Source organism: Acomys russatus, chromosome 2 (assembly GCF_903995435.1).
Source record: "Acomys russatus chromosome 2, mAcoRus1.1, whole genome shotgun sequence".
Taxonomy (NCBI): Eukaryota; Metazoa; Chordata; class Mammalia; order Rodentia; family Muridae; genus Acomys; species Acomys russatus.
In genome coordinates this window covers 83,022,449-83,042,081 of record NC_067138.1, presented here as the reverse complement: position 1 = coordinate 83,042,081, position 19,633 = coordinate 83,022,449, and the positions used below count along the sequence as shown (strand labels likewise).

The following is a 19,633-nucleotide window of genomic DNA, read 5'->3' as shown; positions in this document are numbered from 1 at the left end:
ACTTCAGAAGAATGGTTTGCTATCTGTATTTACAGTGTAAAGGTTGTCCCTGAAGGTTGTCCCTTTGATTTAAAGTTCTCACAGTGTAAGGTTTTATCCCTAACGTCCAAGACAGAACCTAGTTCTCTCTCACCTTAGCTTTGTACCATGTCAAAGTGCATGTATTTAAATACAGCTGGACATGCAGATTATCGGAAGCAGGAACACTGAACAGTGTTTGCTTGGTGGTGGTTTTCTTTCTGTGTTATGTTGTTTTATAATATGGTCAGTCCTCTTAATGTCACATCCTGCTATGTATTATAGATTGAATGTTCATCACTTTGAATATAGAAATAAAATGCTTCTTACTGGATTTTGCGGTCATTGATGCTATTTAACTATATATACAAACTGAATGGAATCCTGAATGTGAACCTCCTTCCCTTGAGTTTGCAGTCCTTACCTGTAACAACCTCTCTGTAACCTGTAATCTTCTAACTTTCAAATCCCCATCTCAATAACGACACTCTACCATTTTTCTTTGTGTTTATTCTTATCTTCCCACTATTTCTTCTTTGTCCTCGTCCAGGATTGTCTTGGATTCCAGCTATTTTTCCACTATGCTATTATGGGCCTTAAGAGTCCATCTTGTGCATGACTCGCATGACTCAATCCAGTATAGTATCTCTTTATGTTATATGTTTCTTACACACACACACACACACACACACACACACACGTGTGTGCGCACACACACACACATCACATATACAAACATACACAAGCCATACACAGAATACACAAAGACACACATACATACACACATTTCTATGTTTGTGCTATTGTTAGTTGAAGTTTTGAGGCTGCATCCCTTTAAATCTGAAAGCAAATAAATTGCTGTTTCAGTGTACTCAAGGTGATGTTTTCCAGGGTGGGATGTGACTGCCCAGTACATACATTCGTATCAGCTGGGAGTACACAGAACTGAAGTCAGTCTTGCTACTCACACATGCTGATGACCTTCCTGTCATCTTTTTGTATATACATGCCTGCATAGAATCATTGTTATATGCATGTATGTATATAGTTTGGTGTTTATGCATGGTGTTTGTGTACTGTTAATTTGTAGATATTTTCATGTTTGTGTGGAGCCAGTGGAGGTCTGAATCATCAACTGTTGTATGAGTGTGTCTAAGATATCAATGATTAAATTAAATAAATGATTCTGTGTATACACACACCATACTTGTATGGTCTGTATTATTCACAGTGTTTCTTTTTGTTGTGATTTTGGATAATTTATAATGTTTCAATTGTTTAATCATGTCCATATGGTGCATGTCATGTGTTTAACAAGCTGCTTTATTCTTGACTTGTATATGTTATCATGTTGCCTTGTGTTTTGTTCCAGTTCGCCGTGTCCCACCAAGATTCTCTATCCCACCCACTAATCATGAAATCATGCCAGGTGGAAGTGTAAATATCACCTGTGTGGCAGTGGGGTCACCAATGCCTTATGTGAAGTGGATGTTGGGGGCAGAAGATCTGACACCAGAAGATGATATGCCAATAGGAAGAAATGTCCTAGAACTGAATGATGTAAGACAGTCAGCAAATTATACTTGTGTTGCTATGTCAACACTTGGTGTCATTGAAGCAATAGCACAGATCTCTGTCAAAGGTATGCTCAGATCATGCTCTGAAAATCAAACTAATGCTCATTCTAGACTCAGAATTTTAAAATGAACGAATTTATCACTCAGTGCTTCAAGTGTGTATTTACCTAGTCTTATCTGTTGTATTATAGAAAATGTCCATATCTTAGGTAGACAGATTTCTTTCACCTTTCCTTCCCTCCTTCCTTCTCTCCCTCTGTCTCTCCCTTTCTCCCTCTCTCCCTCCCTGCCTTCCTTCTTTCCTTCTTTTCTTTTTGTGATATTGTTATTGAATCTAGGGCTTTGGGCATATCGAGTCCTCTGCCACTAAGCTACATCATCAGCCCTTCTGTAATTTTAGTTTTGAGACAGGGTCTCATTACACTGCCAGCTGTGGTTGAATTTATTTGTAGCCCATAAAAACTATCAATCAATGACCTCTTGCTTTAGCCTCCTGAAGAAGTGGGATTACAGACTTATTTCTCAAACCCACTTGCCAATTCTTTCCTAAGTTATTAGCGGTCTAAATTGGGATCATCATTAGAATATTTGGCAGCAGGTCTGATGTACTCACTGAGCAGTCAGGAATGCTACACTGGGTCTAGAGTTCTGGTAAGACAGATGGGCTGAAGACTTTGTACTCATCTAGATTTTTGATAGAAGTCATAAGAAGAATACTAATGTCATTACGTGCATAAAATCTTTAAAAATCAGAAATAAGAACAAGTGCTGGAATCAGTAGGACTAATAATAGATGCTGTTTGATGGTCCTACCATTAAGAACTGATATGCAAATGGATCTGATCTCTTAGTTCTTTCCTTCACCTTGCATATATGAATACTCATGAAATATTCTCCTCTTCAATAAATATACTAAATATAACCAAAGTAGTACATTCTGTGAAATTTTTTTCAGCAAAAAGGGAGTTGAATATGTGCGAATACCACTTTACCCAATACTCACATAATTCTAGGAAACTTACAAATTGGGCCATAACAAAGATGATTTGAGTTTCCATTAGTGCAAAATGAACTCATTTGATCATCTCTTGTAGGAAGCATGAATTTTTAAATGCAGCACACTTGTTATAATTGATATCCTATCTGTAATTGAGCATATATATCCAGTATATCATATGGTAAAAGAATAAAAATATGCATTATCCACATTGGAGCCATGTAATATTATGTCTTATGCATCTTTAAAATATTAAACATATTTGTCTTCATTCACACACTATAGATACACAACTTTAGTGTGTGAAGATACAATAATACAACCACTACTACCAGCTCAATAAACACAACCTCATTTAACAACATTGTATTTGCCTGGAGAGTTCAGAATGGTCAGTCCCGAATATTTAAATAAATGTTTTTATTAATAATTTTAGTAAATTCTCTTTGCTAACTATTGTAATTCTATAGATATTAGTCATATACAAATATCAAACCACCTCTTTTCATTATAACCATTTGAGCTTTAGATACTTGAAGTTTGCCAAAGACATTAAAGAATTTGAAAATTAGAATTATCATATTCACATTTTGTAGTTTTGCTTTTCTGAACCTTCATACTTCCTTTTCCTTTCTTACCTCAAAGAATGACATGTAAAGGTAAAAACGGAAAGAAAAGGAAATAAAACAAAACAGAAAAGAGGCCAAAGTTTGATGTTCTTCAGCTGCCATTCCAGGGAGTAATTTGATTTTGTGATTCTGGCCTTATGTAAACAGGGAACTAGTCTGGTTATAAGCACTAACCTCTGGATTTTTTTGGAACTTATTTTAGAGTAAAACTTTCAGATGAGGCCACCAATAAAGATGGATTGTACTCTTAAGCTTTGTTTTTTTTTTTTTAATCTTGTTCTGTTAAAGAGAGAGAGAGAGAGAGAGAGAGAGAGAGAGAGAGAGAGAGAGAGCTCTAAAAAGACATATGTAAAGGAAGAATAAATGGGAGTTGAAAACTGGGAAGGAGGTAATGAAAGAAGAGGAGGGAAACTGTGGTTGGGATGTAATATATGAGAGAATAAGTTAATAACAAGTAACAGATGGTTGTTCACTAGCTATAATCTCAGATGTATTCAATATAGAATACAAAAATTTTATTATTGACAAAATACTTTACAAAGTGATTTGTGAATGTTTTGACTTTCCTAAGCAATTTTAAGAGTTAAAATTATTATTTTGTGTTTCTCAAAATGTGTGTATGTGTGTTTGTGTGTGTGTGTTTGTATGTGTGTGTGTGTGTGTGTGTGTGTGTGTGTGTGTGCATGCACGTGTTTGTGAATATGTGTATGGATGGTAATGAGAAAGATCCCAGACTCCTCACTTGCCAGGCAAAGTACACTGTCATAGTTCTACCTTAATAATTTTAGAAAATCTATTTATAAGTATCTTGGTCAGGTTTTCTATTGGTTTATGAAACACAATAACAAAAATCAACTTGGTCAATAAAGTGTTTATTTCAGCTTATACTTAAACATCACAGTCGATCATTGAAAGAAATCAGGCCAAGAACAAAAGGCAGAGACCTGGAGGTAGAAGGAGAATGGAGACCATGGAAGGTCACTGATTACTGGCTTCCTTTTCATGGGTTGCTCATCTCACTTTCTTAGATGCCCCATCTGACCCAGGGTAGCACTACTCATAATGGCTGGGTCCTCCCACATCAATCCCTTATTAAGGAAATTATCCCATTAGACTTACCCACAGGCCAGTCTTGTGGAAAGCATTTTTTAAATTGTGGTTCCCTCTCCTCAGGTAACTCTCTAAATTGTGTCACATTGACAATGGATGATCTGGGATACTAAGAAATTCATAATGTTCCCTATATTTTACAAATAAGAAAGCATTTGGATACTAGTCCTGTAATAGCAACTTAATTCCATTTCCGTATATTTCATATTTAATGTTTACTGGTATTCATTTGCAAATTAATTTATCGAATCAGGGAATAAGTGGCCAAGCATTTGAAATAAAAATTGCAATAATTGCAGTTACTGGTATTGAGAGTCTCAGACACACTCTGTGCATATTAGTAGATTAGCTCATTAATCTTCACAGAAAAACCATGAAATACAGCTACTTAGCTGTACAGTACAACTCCAGTAATGCAGATTGTCCAATTTTCACATGAGGAAATGGAAGCCAAAGGAATCAAGTGATTTAGCCAGGACTACTTAGTTACTAAGTGGTAGATGTGAATATAGCACCGCAAAATGTCATCAAGATCTGCAAGTAAGATAGGATCTGAGCCACTTGTATGCATTTTAGTGTTTTCTTAACGTATCAGGGCATCTGTTTCAGCCTGTGGGTCACAACCCATTCTGGGGAGTCGCGTATCAGATGTTTACATTATGGTTCATAACAGGTGCAAAAGTGTGGTTATGAAGCAGCAATAAAATAATGTTACTTTGCTTATTAATCTGGCTAAATTTCCCATGGGTATGTTATCTTGTAAGGCTAATAACATAGTATGGCAATTGGTGTATTAGCTAAGAAAAGATGTTCATTGTCCTTTTTTTTGGTTCTGAAGCCTTACCCAAGCCTCCAGGAACTCCTGTAGTGACTGAGAGCACAGCCACAAGCATCACACTGACATGGGACTCTGGGAACCCTGATCCTGTCTCTTACTACATCATTCAGCATAAGCCTAAAAACTCTGAAGAACCGTATAAAGAAATTGATGGGATAGCAACCACGCGCTACAGTGTTGCTGGACTAAGTCCCTACTCGGACTATGAATTTAGAGTTGTTGCTGTCAATAACATTGGGCGAGGCCCAGCAAGTGAGCCTGTGTTAACACAGACCTCAGAACAAGCACCGTCCAGTGCCCCACGTGATGTCCAGGCACGCATGTTGAGCTCGACCACCATTTTGGTACAGTGGAAGGAACCTGAAGAGCCAAATGGACAGATCCAAGGATATAGAGTTTATTACACAATGGACCCCACTCAGCATGTCAACAACTGGATGAAGCACAATGTAGCTGATAGCCAAATCACTACTATCGGCAATTTAGTACCCCAAAAAACATACTCTGTTAAAGTCCTGGCATTTACCTCAATTGGAGATGGTCCTCTTTCAAGTGATATACAAGTCATCACTCAGACAGGAGGTAAGTCTGATTCAAGATGGGAAATAGGGCAGGTGGCTTGGCAGGAAGATAAAAACAAAAAAACAGCAAAGATAATATAAAACAACTAAGTTGTTGAGGTTTAGGACTTTATATTATACATTTAAGCTTGCCTTTATCAATGGAAATTTGGGCAGCGTGCCATCTCTGTTCTGAGGGCCACATTATTGGACACAATATCTATAATGTATAGGCATAATATGGTCAATGCTGACGGTGGATTGTTATATTTTCTCTGGTTTCACTGATGCAGTGCACTCATGACTTATTTTCGTGGCAGGTATGGGCTATATAAGTAATAAGACCTGAGGTGTTTACTTCCTGTCATAGTGACCCTAAATCTCAAGCACAGTTAGCTGTTCGCCCCATTTTACTTTATTGTCGTTATTTGTTTCTTTTGAGCTTGTTCACTGACTATTTTCCTTGCTATAGTGTATGAAAGATAAGCCTAACTGTATATATTTCAGCACAATTATGCTAAATCTATATCCCTTCATTATTTGGTATTTGCAGTTCTTCTGTATTTATCCATTCCCTGTATTGATATACAAGGAAATACTGAAGACTAACTTAAGGTTCTCATTGGAAAATAATAGGACTATGAATGATGTTTTACTTCTTCCTGATGCTTTTTTAAAAGCGTCAACTGTTAAAGATGCTTTTTGTATGATATCCAGCAGCTCTATAATAAGCAAAAATTGCAAGATAGTATGTGGGGCTTATATTCTGCTTTAAGATTTTCTCATGTTTTGACTATAATGTTAGAGTGGCATAATTACGCTCTGATTCTTAAGCTAAGCTTGGAGAATTTGGATGAGTTTCTTCTTATGCCAACTTTTTGTTACTGTGACAAAACAACAGAGATAACTTAAAGGAAGAAATAGTTTATTTGAGCTCATAGCTTCTAAAATCCTAGCTGTGATCTTTTGCATTATAACAGCAAATGTGAAGGGATAAAGTCACACTGGTAGACAGAAGAGGGATAGGTTTCCAATTTCCCCTTCTTCCTCAGATATAAAGTGTTTTGCCTACATGTACACTTATATGTCCAAGAGGGCACCAGATCTCTCTATAGATGGTTGCTGGGCATTGAACTCAGGACATTTGAAAGAGAAACCAATGCTCTTAACCTCTAAGTCATCTCTCTAGCCCCCAACTTCCCCTTCTTTCCACAATTGCACCCTCCTAATCAGTCCTCTACATTCCAGACTGATTAATCCCACAGATTAGTGACCACGCTTCTATCCATGCTCCTGTGGGGGTAGGTTTAAGTGGTGCACCCCTTTGATCCCAGCACTTGGAAGGCAGGGGCAAGCAAGTCTCTGAGTTTGAAGCCAGCCTTGTCCAGCCTGGTCTACAGAGAGTTCTAGGACAGCCAGGGCTATATATAAAAAGCCTATGTTAAAAGCCCCTCATAAAACAATTAACGACAATGCCTTATTTCTCTGAATTTCAGTTTTCTCATCTGTTATGGTAACTGTGATGCATATTTTTTATTTATAGAAGAAATTGCTGTATTTCTTTTTTAGTACTATTGCATCAAAATATTATACAATTGGTAGTTTAAACAGTAGAAATATATTGCCTCATAGGTCTAAGGCCAAAAAGTCTAGAATTAAGAAATTATAGGATTACTTTCTATGGGTACCATGGGAGAAAGTTTATTCCACACCTCTCCCTGAGCTTCTGGTAGTTTGCTGTCAGTAGTGCCTTCCTTGACTTTTAGAAACATGTGGTTTCTAATTTATCTCCATCTTGTGTTCTTTCAAAAAGCAAGTATATGTTCAAATTGGAACACTCGTCGTAAAGTAAGGCCAACCTAATAACTCCATCTTAACTTGACCCATATAGATAGTTCATCAAAATTGCATAACACTCTGTAGGGCTGAGCTCTAGAACCTCATCGTTCAAATTCTGAAATGATACACTCTGCTTCCCCCGGAATGTAGGTTATGTAATAAGGAAACTAATGCATGGTAGCCCATATGCTATATATCTTGGGTTTTTTGTTTTGATTTTGTTCTTTTGGTTTTGGTTTTGGTTTTGGTTTTTGGTTTTTCGAGATAGGATTACTCTTTATAGCCTTAAATGTCCTCACTTCGTAGAGCAGGTTGGCCTTGAACTGACAGAGTTCCACCTACTTCTGCCTCCCTGAGTGCCCAGATTACAGGCATGTGCCACCATGGGTCTGGCTAGAGGATATGACTTTGGTAGCAAGTAAACTGAGGGTAAAAAGTTGAAGCAGTTTTAGATTTAGGTTTGTAGTTATAAGTTTACTAAGCATAAATGAAAGTCAAAGAACTCTGGAGACTTCTAACCACTATCATTTTTAACACAAGGAACTTCCTAATGTGGTAGCTTTAGTATTTTTGTACCTACTAGGTATTTAGTTAAATAAGGCTGGCAAGTTATGATTTATTCATATCATTATTTAAAGTTACAAAATTAAAATTAATTACAATTCTGAAATATTATAAGTATTTTGAATGAATTTAAGGAACAAGCATTTTTCTTTAAAACAATATTATACTCAGTCATTAGATTTGGATAAGTTTCATAATCACAAATTTAAACACAGCAAGCTGCAATGTCTTAATTTATTTTTAAGAGACAAAAGATTTAACTATCCAAGAAACAGGATTTTTCCTGAAACAAATTCAGTCAAAATATGCAAATCCCTGTGATTCATGAATATTGAATTACAGAAATTAACCTTTCTATTCCAACTTAGTGAAAAATGTAAACGTTGTATTAAGAAGTATATTTTGATTTTTTTATTACCAGTGGACATGAGCATAGTTTCATAGATGTTGCAGAACAGTTGAGTTAATCTGATCCCATAATTTTGCTTTTGGAAGGTCTGGTATAATTCAGTAACATAATTTAGAAAATGTATGAAGGTTCATTGTGTAGCTCTTATTCTCTCTCTCTCTCTCTCTCTCTCTCTCTCTCTCTCTCTCTCTCTCTCTCTCTCTCTCTCTCTCTTCCCCCCCCCCTTCTCTCTTCAACTAGTAGATTTTTACATGAAGTCATTTCCAGCAAACTTTCATAGCTGTAGCTTGAATACTCTTGGCGATATAAAATGGCAGAGTAGTAATGCCTGCTGAGGTCAGTAGTCTAATACACCCCTCCAAGAAGCGCAGTAATTAGATATGTCCTAGAGAATTCATTAACAAAGACTATTGGACGCTAGTAGCAGCAGTTAAAGTAAAGGTTGTCAGTTCTGATGAAGTTAAGATAATGCTGATCTTTTTTCTTTTACTGATGAGTTCATTCCTAGAATCATGGCTACACAAGTGTGTACTGCCATCATCAAACATTCCTTTTGGATGGCTATATGAAATCTAAGGAAATCATAATTTTCATTCTGATTATTGTTTTCAGTAAAGCTACAAACCATAACGTTAACACAACTATGTTTTTTTTATTAATTTATTCTTGTTACATCTCAATGGTTATCCCATCCCTTATATCCTCCCATTCTTCCTTCCCTCCCATTTTTCCCTTATTCCCCTCCCCTATGACTGTTCCTGAGGGGGATTTACTCTCCCTGTATATGCTCATAGGGTTATTCCTTCTACATTAAAAAAGAAAGCAAAAGCAGACCTGTGACAACGACTGAGTGGGAAAGCATGTGTTTTTGTTGCTTTTTCTGCTGCTAAAATAAAGTAACCTGAGGTACCAGAGGGGGAGACCTGGTGGCACTCAGAGGAAGGATAGCAAGTTACCAAAAAGAAACTTGACAACTAAGTATGTTTTAATTACAGACACAAAAATTGCATTTTGACGTCTTCTGTTTGAAGGTGCTTGTTTCATTTTGTCATGAATTCCCTAACATTCATTCCTCATTTTGTACAAGTCAGAGACAAAAATGAGTAAATAAGTAAGAGTCCTAAAGAACAAAGTGAGTTTAATAAAGAAGTCACTATTCTGCATTTTATCCAAGATAACTGACATCTTGATGGATAGAAATTGAAGATTTATGTAGTGTGTTCCTTGTGGTAGGGAAAGGCAGCGCGTGATACCTATTTTATGATCAATCAAGAGTCTTTTCCCTCAGCCATGAAAATTGGTATAGCTGACTATGATAATGTTTGGATATAAAGTATCCTTTTATTAAGATTATTGTTTTCTAGAAATATGAGTCACTCCCTCTCATTTTCATAGCTCTATTTTCTGGTGTAATAATCACTTGCAATTAATTACCCTCAAAGATACAGAGAATGTGTGTGTTGGTAAGGAAAACCTTTCTACACCCCTTGTAGTTCACCTAAAATATCTGGGAAGAAAAGAATATACTTCATCATTTTCTGGAATTGATTATTGTAACCTCATAGGCTAACTATATTTGGGAGAAGGAACACAGAACTGATAAAGAAGTCTTAGGAACTAAATCTTTAAGGCATTTAAATAAATGTTGCTTGAAGTTCCTGGTAAAACTTTTTATTTTGGGTTGTTTCATTTCTGAGCTTTCTTTAGAAAGACTTCCTGATCTCATTTCGAATAATCTTTGGACAAGTCTGCAGACTCCTTTAAGAGTATTTGGTGTAGATTGGCCTTGATTCTCTCTGCAGCTGAGGATCATCATGAACTTCTGAATTCTCCACCCAAATGCTGGGATTAGAGATTTATACCACTTTGCCACCTTACTTTTAGTATTTTAAGGAAAAGAATTCTACAGCAAACTTCTAAAACCAGAAAATTAGTAAAATATTAATGATGACATTGAGAAATACTTGTAAATGGGTTTCTAGAACTTTCTAAAACATTTCATGAATCTAAAGGCCAGTATAAGGAAACTAAAAAAGCCTTTATTCTAATACTCAAAATTTTAAGTACAGTGTGACTCTTTTTGTGAATGATTGTAGCAATGAAGAAAGGAAAAATGGGTACCAATACAACCAAAATAAAATTTAATTTTTTGTATTTATATTAATGACAGTTGACAATATGGGTGTGGCATTCATAGAGCAGATAAGTTGCTTTGAATTTTGTCAGGTTTTACTATCAGATTCTGACTGTTGCTTTCATTATCATTTGCCAATGTGATAGATATGTATGTTTTAAAAATATGTGCCTCTTTAAAGTTCTTGTTACGTTAGCAATGATGGAGCTTCTGTCACCTTTGGTTATAGTCATACTTATGATTACAGTGAGATGAAGTGGAAATTATCACTCTAGTATGAACTCTTCAGGAATAGTCACAAAATTTTACTCAAATATTTATCTCTTCTAGTGCATTGGCATTTCAGATGACATGAAGGTTTTCCTTCATTCTTTACTTCTTCATGTATTTATGTTAATCATAATATAATTATAATAATAACTAAATATTTGATTTTCATCAGTAGAGTTTTTAATCTTGTCTTAGGATAGATAGTTCTTATTTTTATTTCTTTGTGACCATTAAATTGTCAAGTAGACTATAACTCACCAACTAAAAGAATTATTAAAAAGTGGTGTTATTTATTCAGCTCCTCATCTATTATTTGTTTACCTATGTACATTGTATGTATATATTTATGTATGATTGTGTGTAGTTTATCTCTGCGATATGTGCACATATATATGTATATAGGTCCAAATGCCAAAGCATACACACAGAGTTCAGTTGGGGATATGAGGTTACTCTCTGCCTTATTGCCCTGAGACAAAGTCTCTCAATTACCCTGGAGCAAAGCTGGTGGCCAGCAAGCCCAGTGACTATCCTGTTTCTGCACCCTCCTCGAGAGTGCTGAGATTAAAAGTATGCACGGCCATAAGCAGCTTTTTACATGAGTATTGGGAATTTGAACTCTAGTCCTCATCTTTACAGAGCTGATGCTCTTACCTATTTTGTTATTCCCCAAGCTCTCAGTATAATGTTAAAGAAATATCTGTCCTACTCATTATTTTTTATTTTTTCAACTAATTCTCACTTTGGGTTGTGATCAGTGTTTGTTGGCATATTTTCTTTTTTAATGTCTAGTGATCACATTTAAAGTTCTAGGAGTATATTTTATTTTCTTATGAATTTTAGTAGTGTGAAAATTGGTCACTATCTTTGATGTTCAATTAATTGGTGCAGGTACTTTTACAATACAGAAAAATCTAAGAAAAATGATATATAATGGTTATAAATAAAATCTAGTGCAGGAATATGAAAATTGTCAATAATGAAGTATAACATGTAAAGACTGAGATAAGAATCATATATACATATGCGTTAATAAATATGTCTATAAATTTATATATGTATGTGTGTTAAGACAATAGGAATATAGATGTAAAACAAGTCCTCTTCTGGCACAATATTTGATATGCAATGCAAGTTGATAGGTGAAAAAATATTCTTTATCTTTAGGTACTCTGAAGAAACCAAATATGTTACTGTCGAGTCTCCTTTTCCCTCTATATTGATAATGATCATTAAGACTTAATTTGCTTTGGAATTTAAGAATACATCTATTTATTACTCACCAGGTTTTTCCCCTATGAATCTTCAAATTATGTTGGTTGTTTCTAATTTAAAATCTGAGCACAAGGAAATGATAATCTTAGTTCCACCCTCAGTCTCCTAGGAAAGTTTGATTCTTGGCACCCATAATCTATTTATCTGGATGATAGAATGAAAAGGTAACATATGGCTCTGATGTATACACTGAGATGAACTTATACACTGTGTTTCTTAAATCAACTATTTTTCAATCACTGACAATTGAAAGTTTTTTAAATGTAGGAAATAAAACAAAACAAAGCAAAACATAAGCCAGGCATGGTGGCACACGCCTTTAGTCCCAGCACTTGGAAGGCAGGAGCAGGTGGATCTCTGTGAGCTGGAGGCCAACTTGGTCTACAAAGTGAATCAGCAAAGTCGTCTGAACAAATTCAGACATTGGAGCTGGCTGAGCTCTCATTCCAAGGTAGCAATCTGCTTAGTTAGAGCCAGTGACCCTCCTCAGTTAGCTCTGTGCTTTGTTGTTGCTCAAAGCCCCCATAGAGCATCCTTATTCATCTAAGGGTACTTAGATCTCTACTGCAAGTGTCCAATTTAAGAAATGTGCATTTTCTCCCCCAAACCACTTCAAAAGGGGTCTAAAAGAAAAGGAAGAAAAACCTCCTGCCTATTAGATGACAAGACTTTCCATTAAGTTGTCTAGCCAACTCTTGCATTGTTCAAAAGTTACAAAAGAAAAGGACCCTGTTCCCTCTGAGATGTTGATGTTCCTATTCAATTTATTATTTAGCAGTACAGATTCTGTACAGAACCACACAGAATTAGATCAGCTGAAGCTGTGTCACTAAACAAGAATGAAACATTGAGACCAAATGGGGATACAGGATAGATAAATTAAAAGCAAAACCGGAACAGTGTAAGTAAGCAAAAGTTAATTAGGTTTCTAAGATGGTTTCGGTCAGCATCAACTTACTAGCTTTAGGCAGGGAGCAAATGCTTACCTATTGACTATCCCCAAGCCTCTTTGGAATTGTCTGCCTTTCTGATTCTTAGAATCTGAACTGGGTTCCAGTTTTGCCTTGAGTTACATATTAAACACAGGCATGTTTATTCCACAGACTGTGGGAAATAAGGGAAAGAAATAAGCAAGCAATATGAGCATAGATCAGTGTGCATGTGTGTGCATGTCACACCAAGAATTCCTGTCACCATCTAGATAGTGAAACCCACTCACAATTGCCCCCACCTGCCTGATGGCTTTTTGCAACCACTGTAGCATAAGCCAGGCATATGACTTTCACCTGTCAGATAATGCATTTGCCATTTGCCAGCCACCGTATGTTTTTATTTTCTTCTAAGCCCCTTGCTTTGCCCCTTGATCTTTTATGTTCCTTTGTCTCTGTGTCTCAGTCTGAATGATTATGTGAGGTCACTCACTGGGCAGGTTCTGGGGAAGAATGATAAACCTGTTCAGAAAGCAGTTCCCAGAGGCATCAAATTAATGAGAATCTCAAGGTACAGGCACGTGTTTTGGGGTGGGAGGGTGAGAGCAGAGGGGTGGATAAGAAGCATTATGGGCCCTGGGCATTAGTGCAAACATGAATGAGCCACTCTTTCACAACAAATACAACCACAGAGACTAGCACACAGGCAGAACATTGTGCTGATGGCCATGGCTCCTAGAAATAGATTTTAAATCCCTTTAAGAAAAAAGGTGAGGTTTTCTTATTCTGTAATCATGTTATGGAAAGACAGTTGTAAAAGAAAAGCAATATATTGTATATTTCCAAAGACCTCTTTTTCTGTAAAAATTAGATCTCAAGCATTATTTCTAAGTTATATCATATATCATCTACAAATTGTGCTATTTCATTTGTGTTTGAGACTGTTTATTCTCAGGTTGCCAGAAAAGTATGTCAGAAGCTCCTTCCCCCTCCTGTGCCCTATCTTTAGTCCTCTTTCATTATTGTTGTTGTTGTTGGTTTTAATAAAATATACTTTATTTCTCATGGGAGTATGGGGAAATGTAAAAAGATTCAGTCACATCATATTGAGACAGTCCATAATATCAACTATAATGATTAAATTACTGAGCAATTAGCAGGACATGGGCACTAACAATCAGAGAAGACAGTGGCAGAAGCAGCCTGCTAGATGGCTATGTGAAGTCTGGTCCAGCCCATTCCTGTACGTCATGCCTTGAGCATCACCAATGTGCTTAGTAGCTAATGAGGATTATGGATTATTAAAATTTCTTGAGTAAGGAATTCTTAGCAGAGTAATATTTTTATTATGTATTGAATCTCATGACTGATTCTTTCAGTTTATAAGATACCTAGACAGAATGAGTGCCATGGGAATCTTGGGGGCCTCTGTTACCACAGTTTCATGGTAAGAGCATCTTGTAATCTTACCATTTGTGTGTGGTTTAGGACTAAGCTACTAGGACAGTATTTTGTTAGCAGTCAGTCTAATCATTAGACTCTAGTGCTTTAAATAACTTAATTCAGGGGTGATAAGCAGTTATTTATATTTAATAGAGTTTTATTTCCTTTTTTCCTAACTCTTTTCTAAATAAAATTGTGAGGGTTTACTAAGAAGTCAGGTGGGATCTTATAAACATAATTAGTATCTTAGTTAAGATTTCTGTTGCCATGAAGAGACACCATGGCCACACTAACTCCTATAAAGAAAAGTATTTAATTGGGTCTGGCTTACGGTTCAAAGGTTTAGTCCATTGTCATCATGGAAGGGAGCATGGCAACATGCAGGTAGACATGGTGCTGGAGAAGGAGCTGAGAGATCTCCATCCAGATTGACAGGAATTAACAAAAGAGAGAGAACCACTGGGCCTGGCTTGAGCTTCCAAAACCTCAGAGCCCACCCCAAGTGACACACTTCCTCCAACAAAGCCATACTCAGTCGGGCAAGGTCACATGTCCTGAACCTTTGAGTTTGCCTTTTGACATTAGCACATTTATTGGGTCATCCTTATTCAGATCAGCTATGGTGCTGAGACTTCATGGGTGTAGCTTCTGACATTTTTAGGAGACAAAAAAACCCATAGCAAATGCCCTCTTGCTCTGTTCTTAAAATATTTCTGCCCCTTCCACAATGATCCATGAGCTTTAGGTAAAGGAATTGTGTTGTAGATGTATTAGTTGGGACAGTGATCCACCACTCTGCATTTTGATCAATTCTGTGTTTCTATAATGGTCTCTATATGTTGCAAAAAGAGGTTTTCTTCATGAGGGGAGAGAACTACACTTATCTGTGGATGTAAAAATAAATATGTAGAATGTGTTTAGGGATTATATGTGTATTTTATATGAATCATTTCATATTTTATAATATTATTTGAAATCCGTAATTTTACTGTCTTTACAATTGAATTCTGAAATACACATAATGAACCTGTTAACACTTCTTCATATTGTATGCATATCGAAGTACTCAAGGACTGTGACAATATTCATCATTACTCTTATCCTTTTGAGGAGTTTAAATGAGCATTCTTCACAGAGACCCTTACATCTCAGATGATGTAAGGCCCTCCCACCACTGTAAGAGCCTCGTTCTTCATTAAGTGTAGCATGTACTTAGCCAGAAGGGTTTCTCAATACTGGTTGTGATGGTGGGCTCAGTCCTTTGCCTCCCTGTTGTTGTTTTTCTTTTTTTTAGTACCAGGGCAGCCACTAAACTTCAAAGCAGAACCTGAGTCTGAAACAAGTATTTTGCTGTCTTGGACACCTCCACGTTCAGATACTATTGCCAGCTATGAACTGGTCTACAGAGATGGGGAGCAAGGAGAAGAGGTAATATTTACAAATTTCCTTTTGTCTGTGGAAAAGATTTATACATGAAAAGATGAACTTGACCATTGGGAGCCTATGGGGTAGGAGGCATGAAAACTACTGTTCTAAGCGAAATGTTTTTTGATTTAGCTTTCCATGTTTCATACTCTACATTCATCAGGTCTTAGGGGAACAGAAAAATCCATGAGATGGAGGGATATGTTCATAATTCTCTTGTAATTTCTCATAGTATTTATTTAGGCCATTATGCAAACATATGACTGATTGAGATCTGTATACTTCTAAAAAGTATCACTGAGTTGGATTTGTTCAGACTGGCTCAAAACAAAGATGCCCACAGCAAATTTTTGCAGTCATGTTAAACATTATTTGATATGAATATGACTGTTTATAAATGTTAATATGCTGTGCAAATAAAATAATAGATTGCTAAGGGTATAGGAATCAAAAGAGAAATAAAACTCAATATCATGCATATTTACTATTAACAGGCACAATTAGAAGAGGTTTACTTATAAATCATTTAATTCTCGTGGCAGCCTTATGAATTACACACTAATTTTAACCCATTTTATGTAAAAGAAAAGAGATGAACAAGAAAAAGTATATAAAATTTCCAGTGTTTCACATTAATGATTGACAGAGATGTCATTTGATTGAGACAGGAAGAACCTAGTGTCTGTCCTCATCCATAAGCTTGACTTTCACTTGGATTGTATCTAGAAGGAGTTAATTTCCCAATAGTACTTTACGATGCATTGAGCATTGTCAGAGCAGGAATAGGTAATTTACCAATAATATATATTTTCTTTTTTGGGCAATCACATAAGAAACACTAGGCAAAAAAATGTATAAAACTATATTGTAAAATACTGTCCGTGTAACTCATTATGATATATATATATTTCTTACCATTCTTTTCTTTACAAAGAAAAAAATCTTTAAAAACTTTATTATTCTCCGTTTTAAATAACAACTATACATTAAAATATGATAAATTGTTTTGATTTATATAATAAATTACTTCCTTATAAAATTCTGTTTTATTACATATCCTGGAAGTTATTCTGAAGAATAATTTTATTGTTTGTTTGTTTGTTTGTTTGTTCTTTTGATTGATTTCTGAGACAGGTTCTCAATATGTAGCTCTATCTGTCTTCTAACTCACTATGTAGACCAGGCTAGCCTTGACCTCACAGAGATCTGCCTGCCTCTGCCTCCCATGTGCTGGGATTAAAGGTGTGTGCCAGCACACCCAGCTGATGTATACATAAAAGTAAATGTTTTTTACTTAGATACAGTATTAGTTTGCTTTTTGTTGCTTTGATAAAGGCCATGACCAAAAGCAAATTGGAGAAGAATTTATTTGACTTAGATGTCCTAAACTCTGTTGCAGAAAATACATAGGCTGTTAATTCTTATTATTAAAATCCTGTAATTTTTATAATGGTTATTATTAAAGTGCTACCATAACAAATAAAAGACATAGACATAAATCTTATGTAACCTGGGGCTGGGCAGATATTAACTCCCTAATCTACTTTATTATCTCTCAACCCCATACCCATGCCATTTGCTTTAATTATTATCATTTAGCTACTCTTCCCTTCCAGTATCTCCATAAATACTTCCACATGCTCTTCATTTAGGCCACTTCTCTCCATAGCATTCGTAGACTTCACTCCTCCTGGCCCACATGGGTTTTTTTTTTCCCCTATCCCATGGCTACTCTGCTCCTTCTTTCTCCTCTACCTATCTATTTCCCTGATCCTTCTGTCCCCCAATGCCCATGAACCTGAGCTCCACCCATCACTTCTGCCCTTTCCAGGTGTAAGTCTTTTATTCAGCCCATCAGGCATAATGTCTTAGGCACGAATACAAACATCATTTTGGAGTACATGCCTGTTTGCTCGTAAAAGACAGCAAACAGACCTCAGGGAACAAAATAACTAACAATCAAGTTCAAAGCACCAGGCCATGCTGTTATAACAGTCTGTCACTGAGAAATCTTAGAGCTTTCTCGTACAATCCTGGACTACTTGCCAGGGGTATCAACACCTACAATGGGCTGCCCTGCCCCCCCCCCATCAATCTTTATCAAGAAAAGGTGCTATTGACTTGCCAACAGGGCAATGTGATGAAGACATTTTCTTAAATATAATTCCCTCCTGCCAGATGACCCTAGCTTGTGTCAAGTGGGAAAAGAAAGGGAACAAAGCAAAACAAAAATAACTAGGCAGCAAATTGACCTCTTTTCAACTTAACACACAGATACATCATTAGTAAACCACATCCTTCCTTTTTTTCTATCCTCAAGAGCTCATATTAATGTTCCAAAGTAAAACAATATAATTGTAAAAGTCCGCTGCCCTAAAACACTTTAAAAGTTCAATCTCAGCTGGGCAGTGATGGTGCATGCCTTTAATCCCAGTGTTTGAGAGGCTGAAGCAAGTGGATCTCTATGAGTTTGAAGCCAGCCTCGTGTTTAAAAAGAGTTCCAGGACAGCCAGGCCTACACAGAGAAACCCTGTCTCAAAAAACAAACAAAGAAAAAATGTTCAATCTCCCAAATATCCAACATCTCTTTAAAAGTTCAAAGTTGATTAACTGTGAGGTCTTGTAAAATAAAGAATAAATTGCATACTTAGTCCAAAAGACAAGAACCAGGATAAAGTTATAGTTAAAGCAAAACCCAAATCCCACAGTGTAAATAGCCTAATGTCTGATGTCTTAGACTCGCTCCTTATTTACTGGGCTCTAAATGGCTTAGGCAGCTCCATTTCTCTGCCTCTGCCGTCTACAGCATCTGAAGCTTGTTTTCTAGGCTTAGGTCTGTTCTGGATTGTCCCTGCTTCTATCTTTTGTGGTCATTACACAACCTTGGCATCTCCAATATCCTGGGATTTGCAATATACCTGATGCTACCGCCTTACCTATAGCTTTTCTTGGGTTCTCTTCATGGCCTCTGATCCTGTGTCGTAGTGCCAAGCCTCAGGTGCTCTCCATTATCCCTTCAGACTTGCAACTCTCATACCACCAAAACCAATAACACCTGAGAGAATATTAGGCCTTATCAAAATCAGCTGCTAGCTTTGGACCCCCAAAGGGACTACAGCTTCTGAGTTGTGACAATGAGAAAACACTTTCTAGAAGATGTTACCAAATTGACAATAATCTCTTTTTAATTACAGACAATTTATCAGCCCCAGATAACCAGCATGTATTGTCCCACTACAACAAAGCCCTTTACTTCAGTGATATTGGTCTCTTGCTAATTACAACTGAGCCTTCAGTACCATTGACTAGAAACCACAGTCTTGATTCAAAATGTAACACAAGTCAGTCCTCCATTGTCTGCATTGTTCCCATCATTATCTTTCCAGTTCCTCCAGAACAGCTCACTATGCTCTGATCACTCAATAAATAGCTTTTCCTGACCAAATTTATAAGTGCTTCCACCTCCTCCCAGAAAGAAACCTGCTACGCGGTCAGATACATCCCAGCCATACCCCACTCTTGGTACCAATTTCTAGACTAGTTAAATTGGAGGCAAGGTTTACTTGAGGTACATATCCTGACCACTGTCCATCATTAATCAAAGGACTGCCACTCA

At 36.5% G+C, this 19,633-nt stretch overlaps 1 protein-coding gene across 31 annotated transcripts in view; it reads left to right on the top strand.

Annotated features, from left to right (window-relative positions):
* Positions 1 to 19,633, top strand: part of Ptprd (protein tyrosine phosphatase receptor type D) — an 822,247-nt gene that overhangs the window by 635,019 nt on the left and 167,595 nt on the right. For all 31 annotated transcript variants that reach the window (XM_051163652.1, XM_051163675.1, XM_051163581.1 and 28 more), the window contains 3 exons: positions 1,391 to 1,660; positions 5,170 to 5,751; positions 15,887 to 16,020. In XM_051163652.1, the coding sequence (XP_051019609.1) occupies positions 1,391 to 1,660; positions 5,170 to 5,751; positions 15,887 to 16,020 (986 nt within the window). The remainder of the gene's footprint in view (positions 1 to 1,390; positions 1,661 to 5,169; positions 5,752 to 15,886; positions 16,021 to 19,633) is intronic.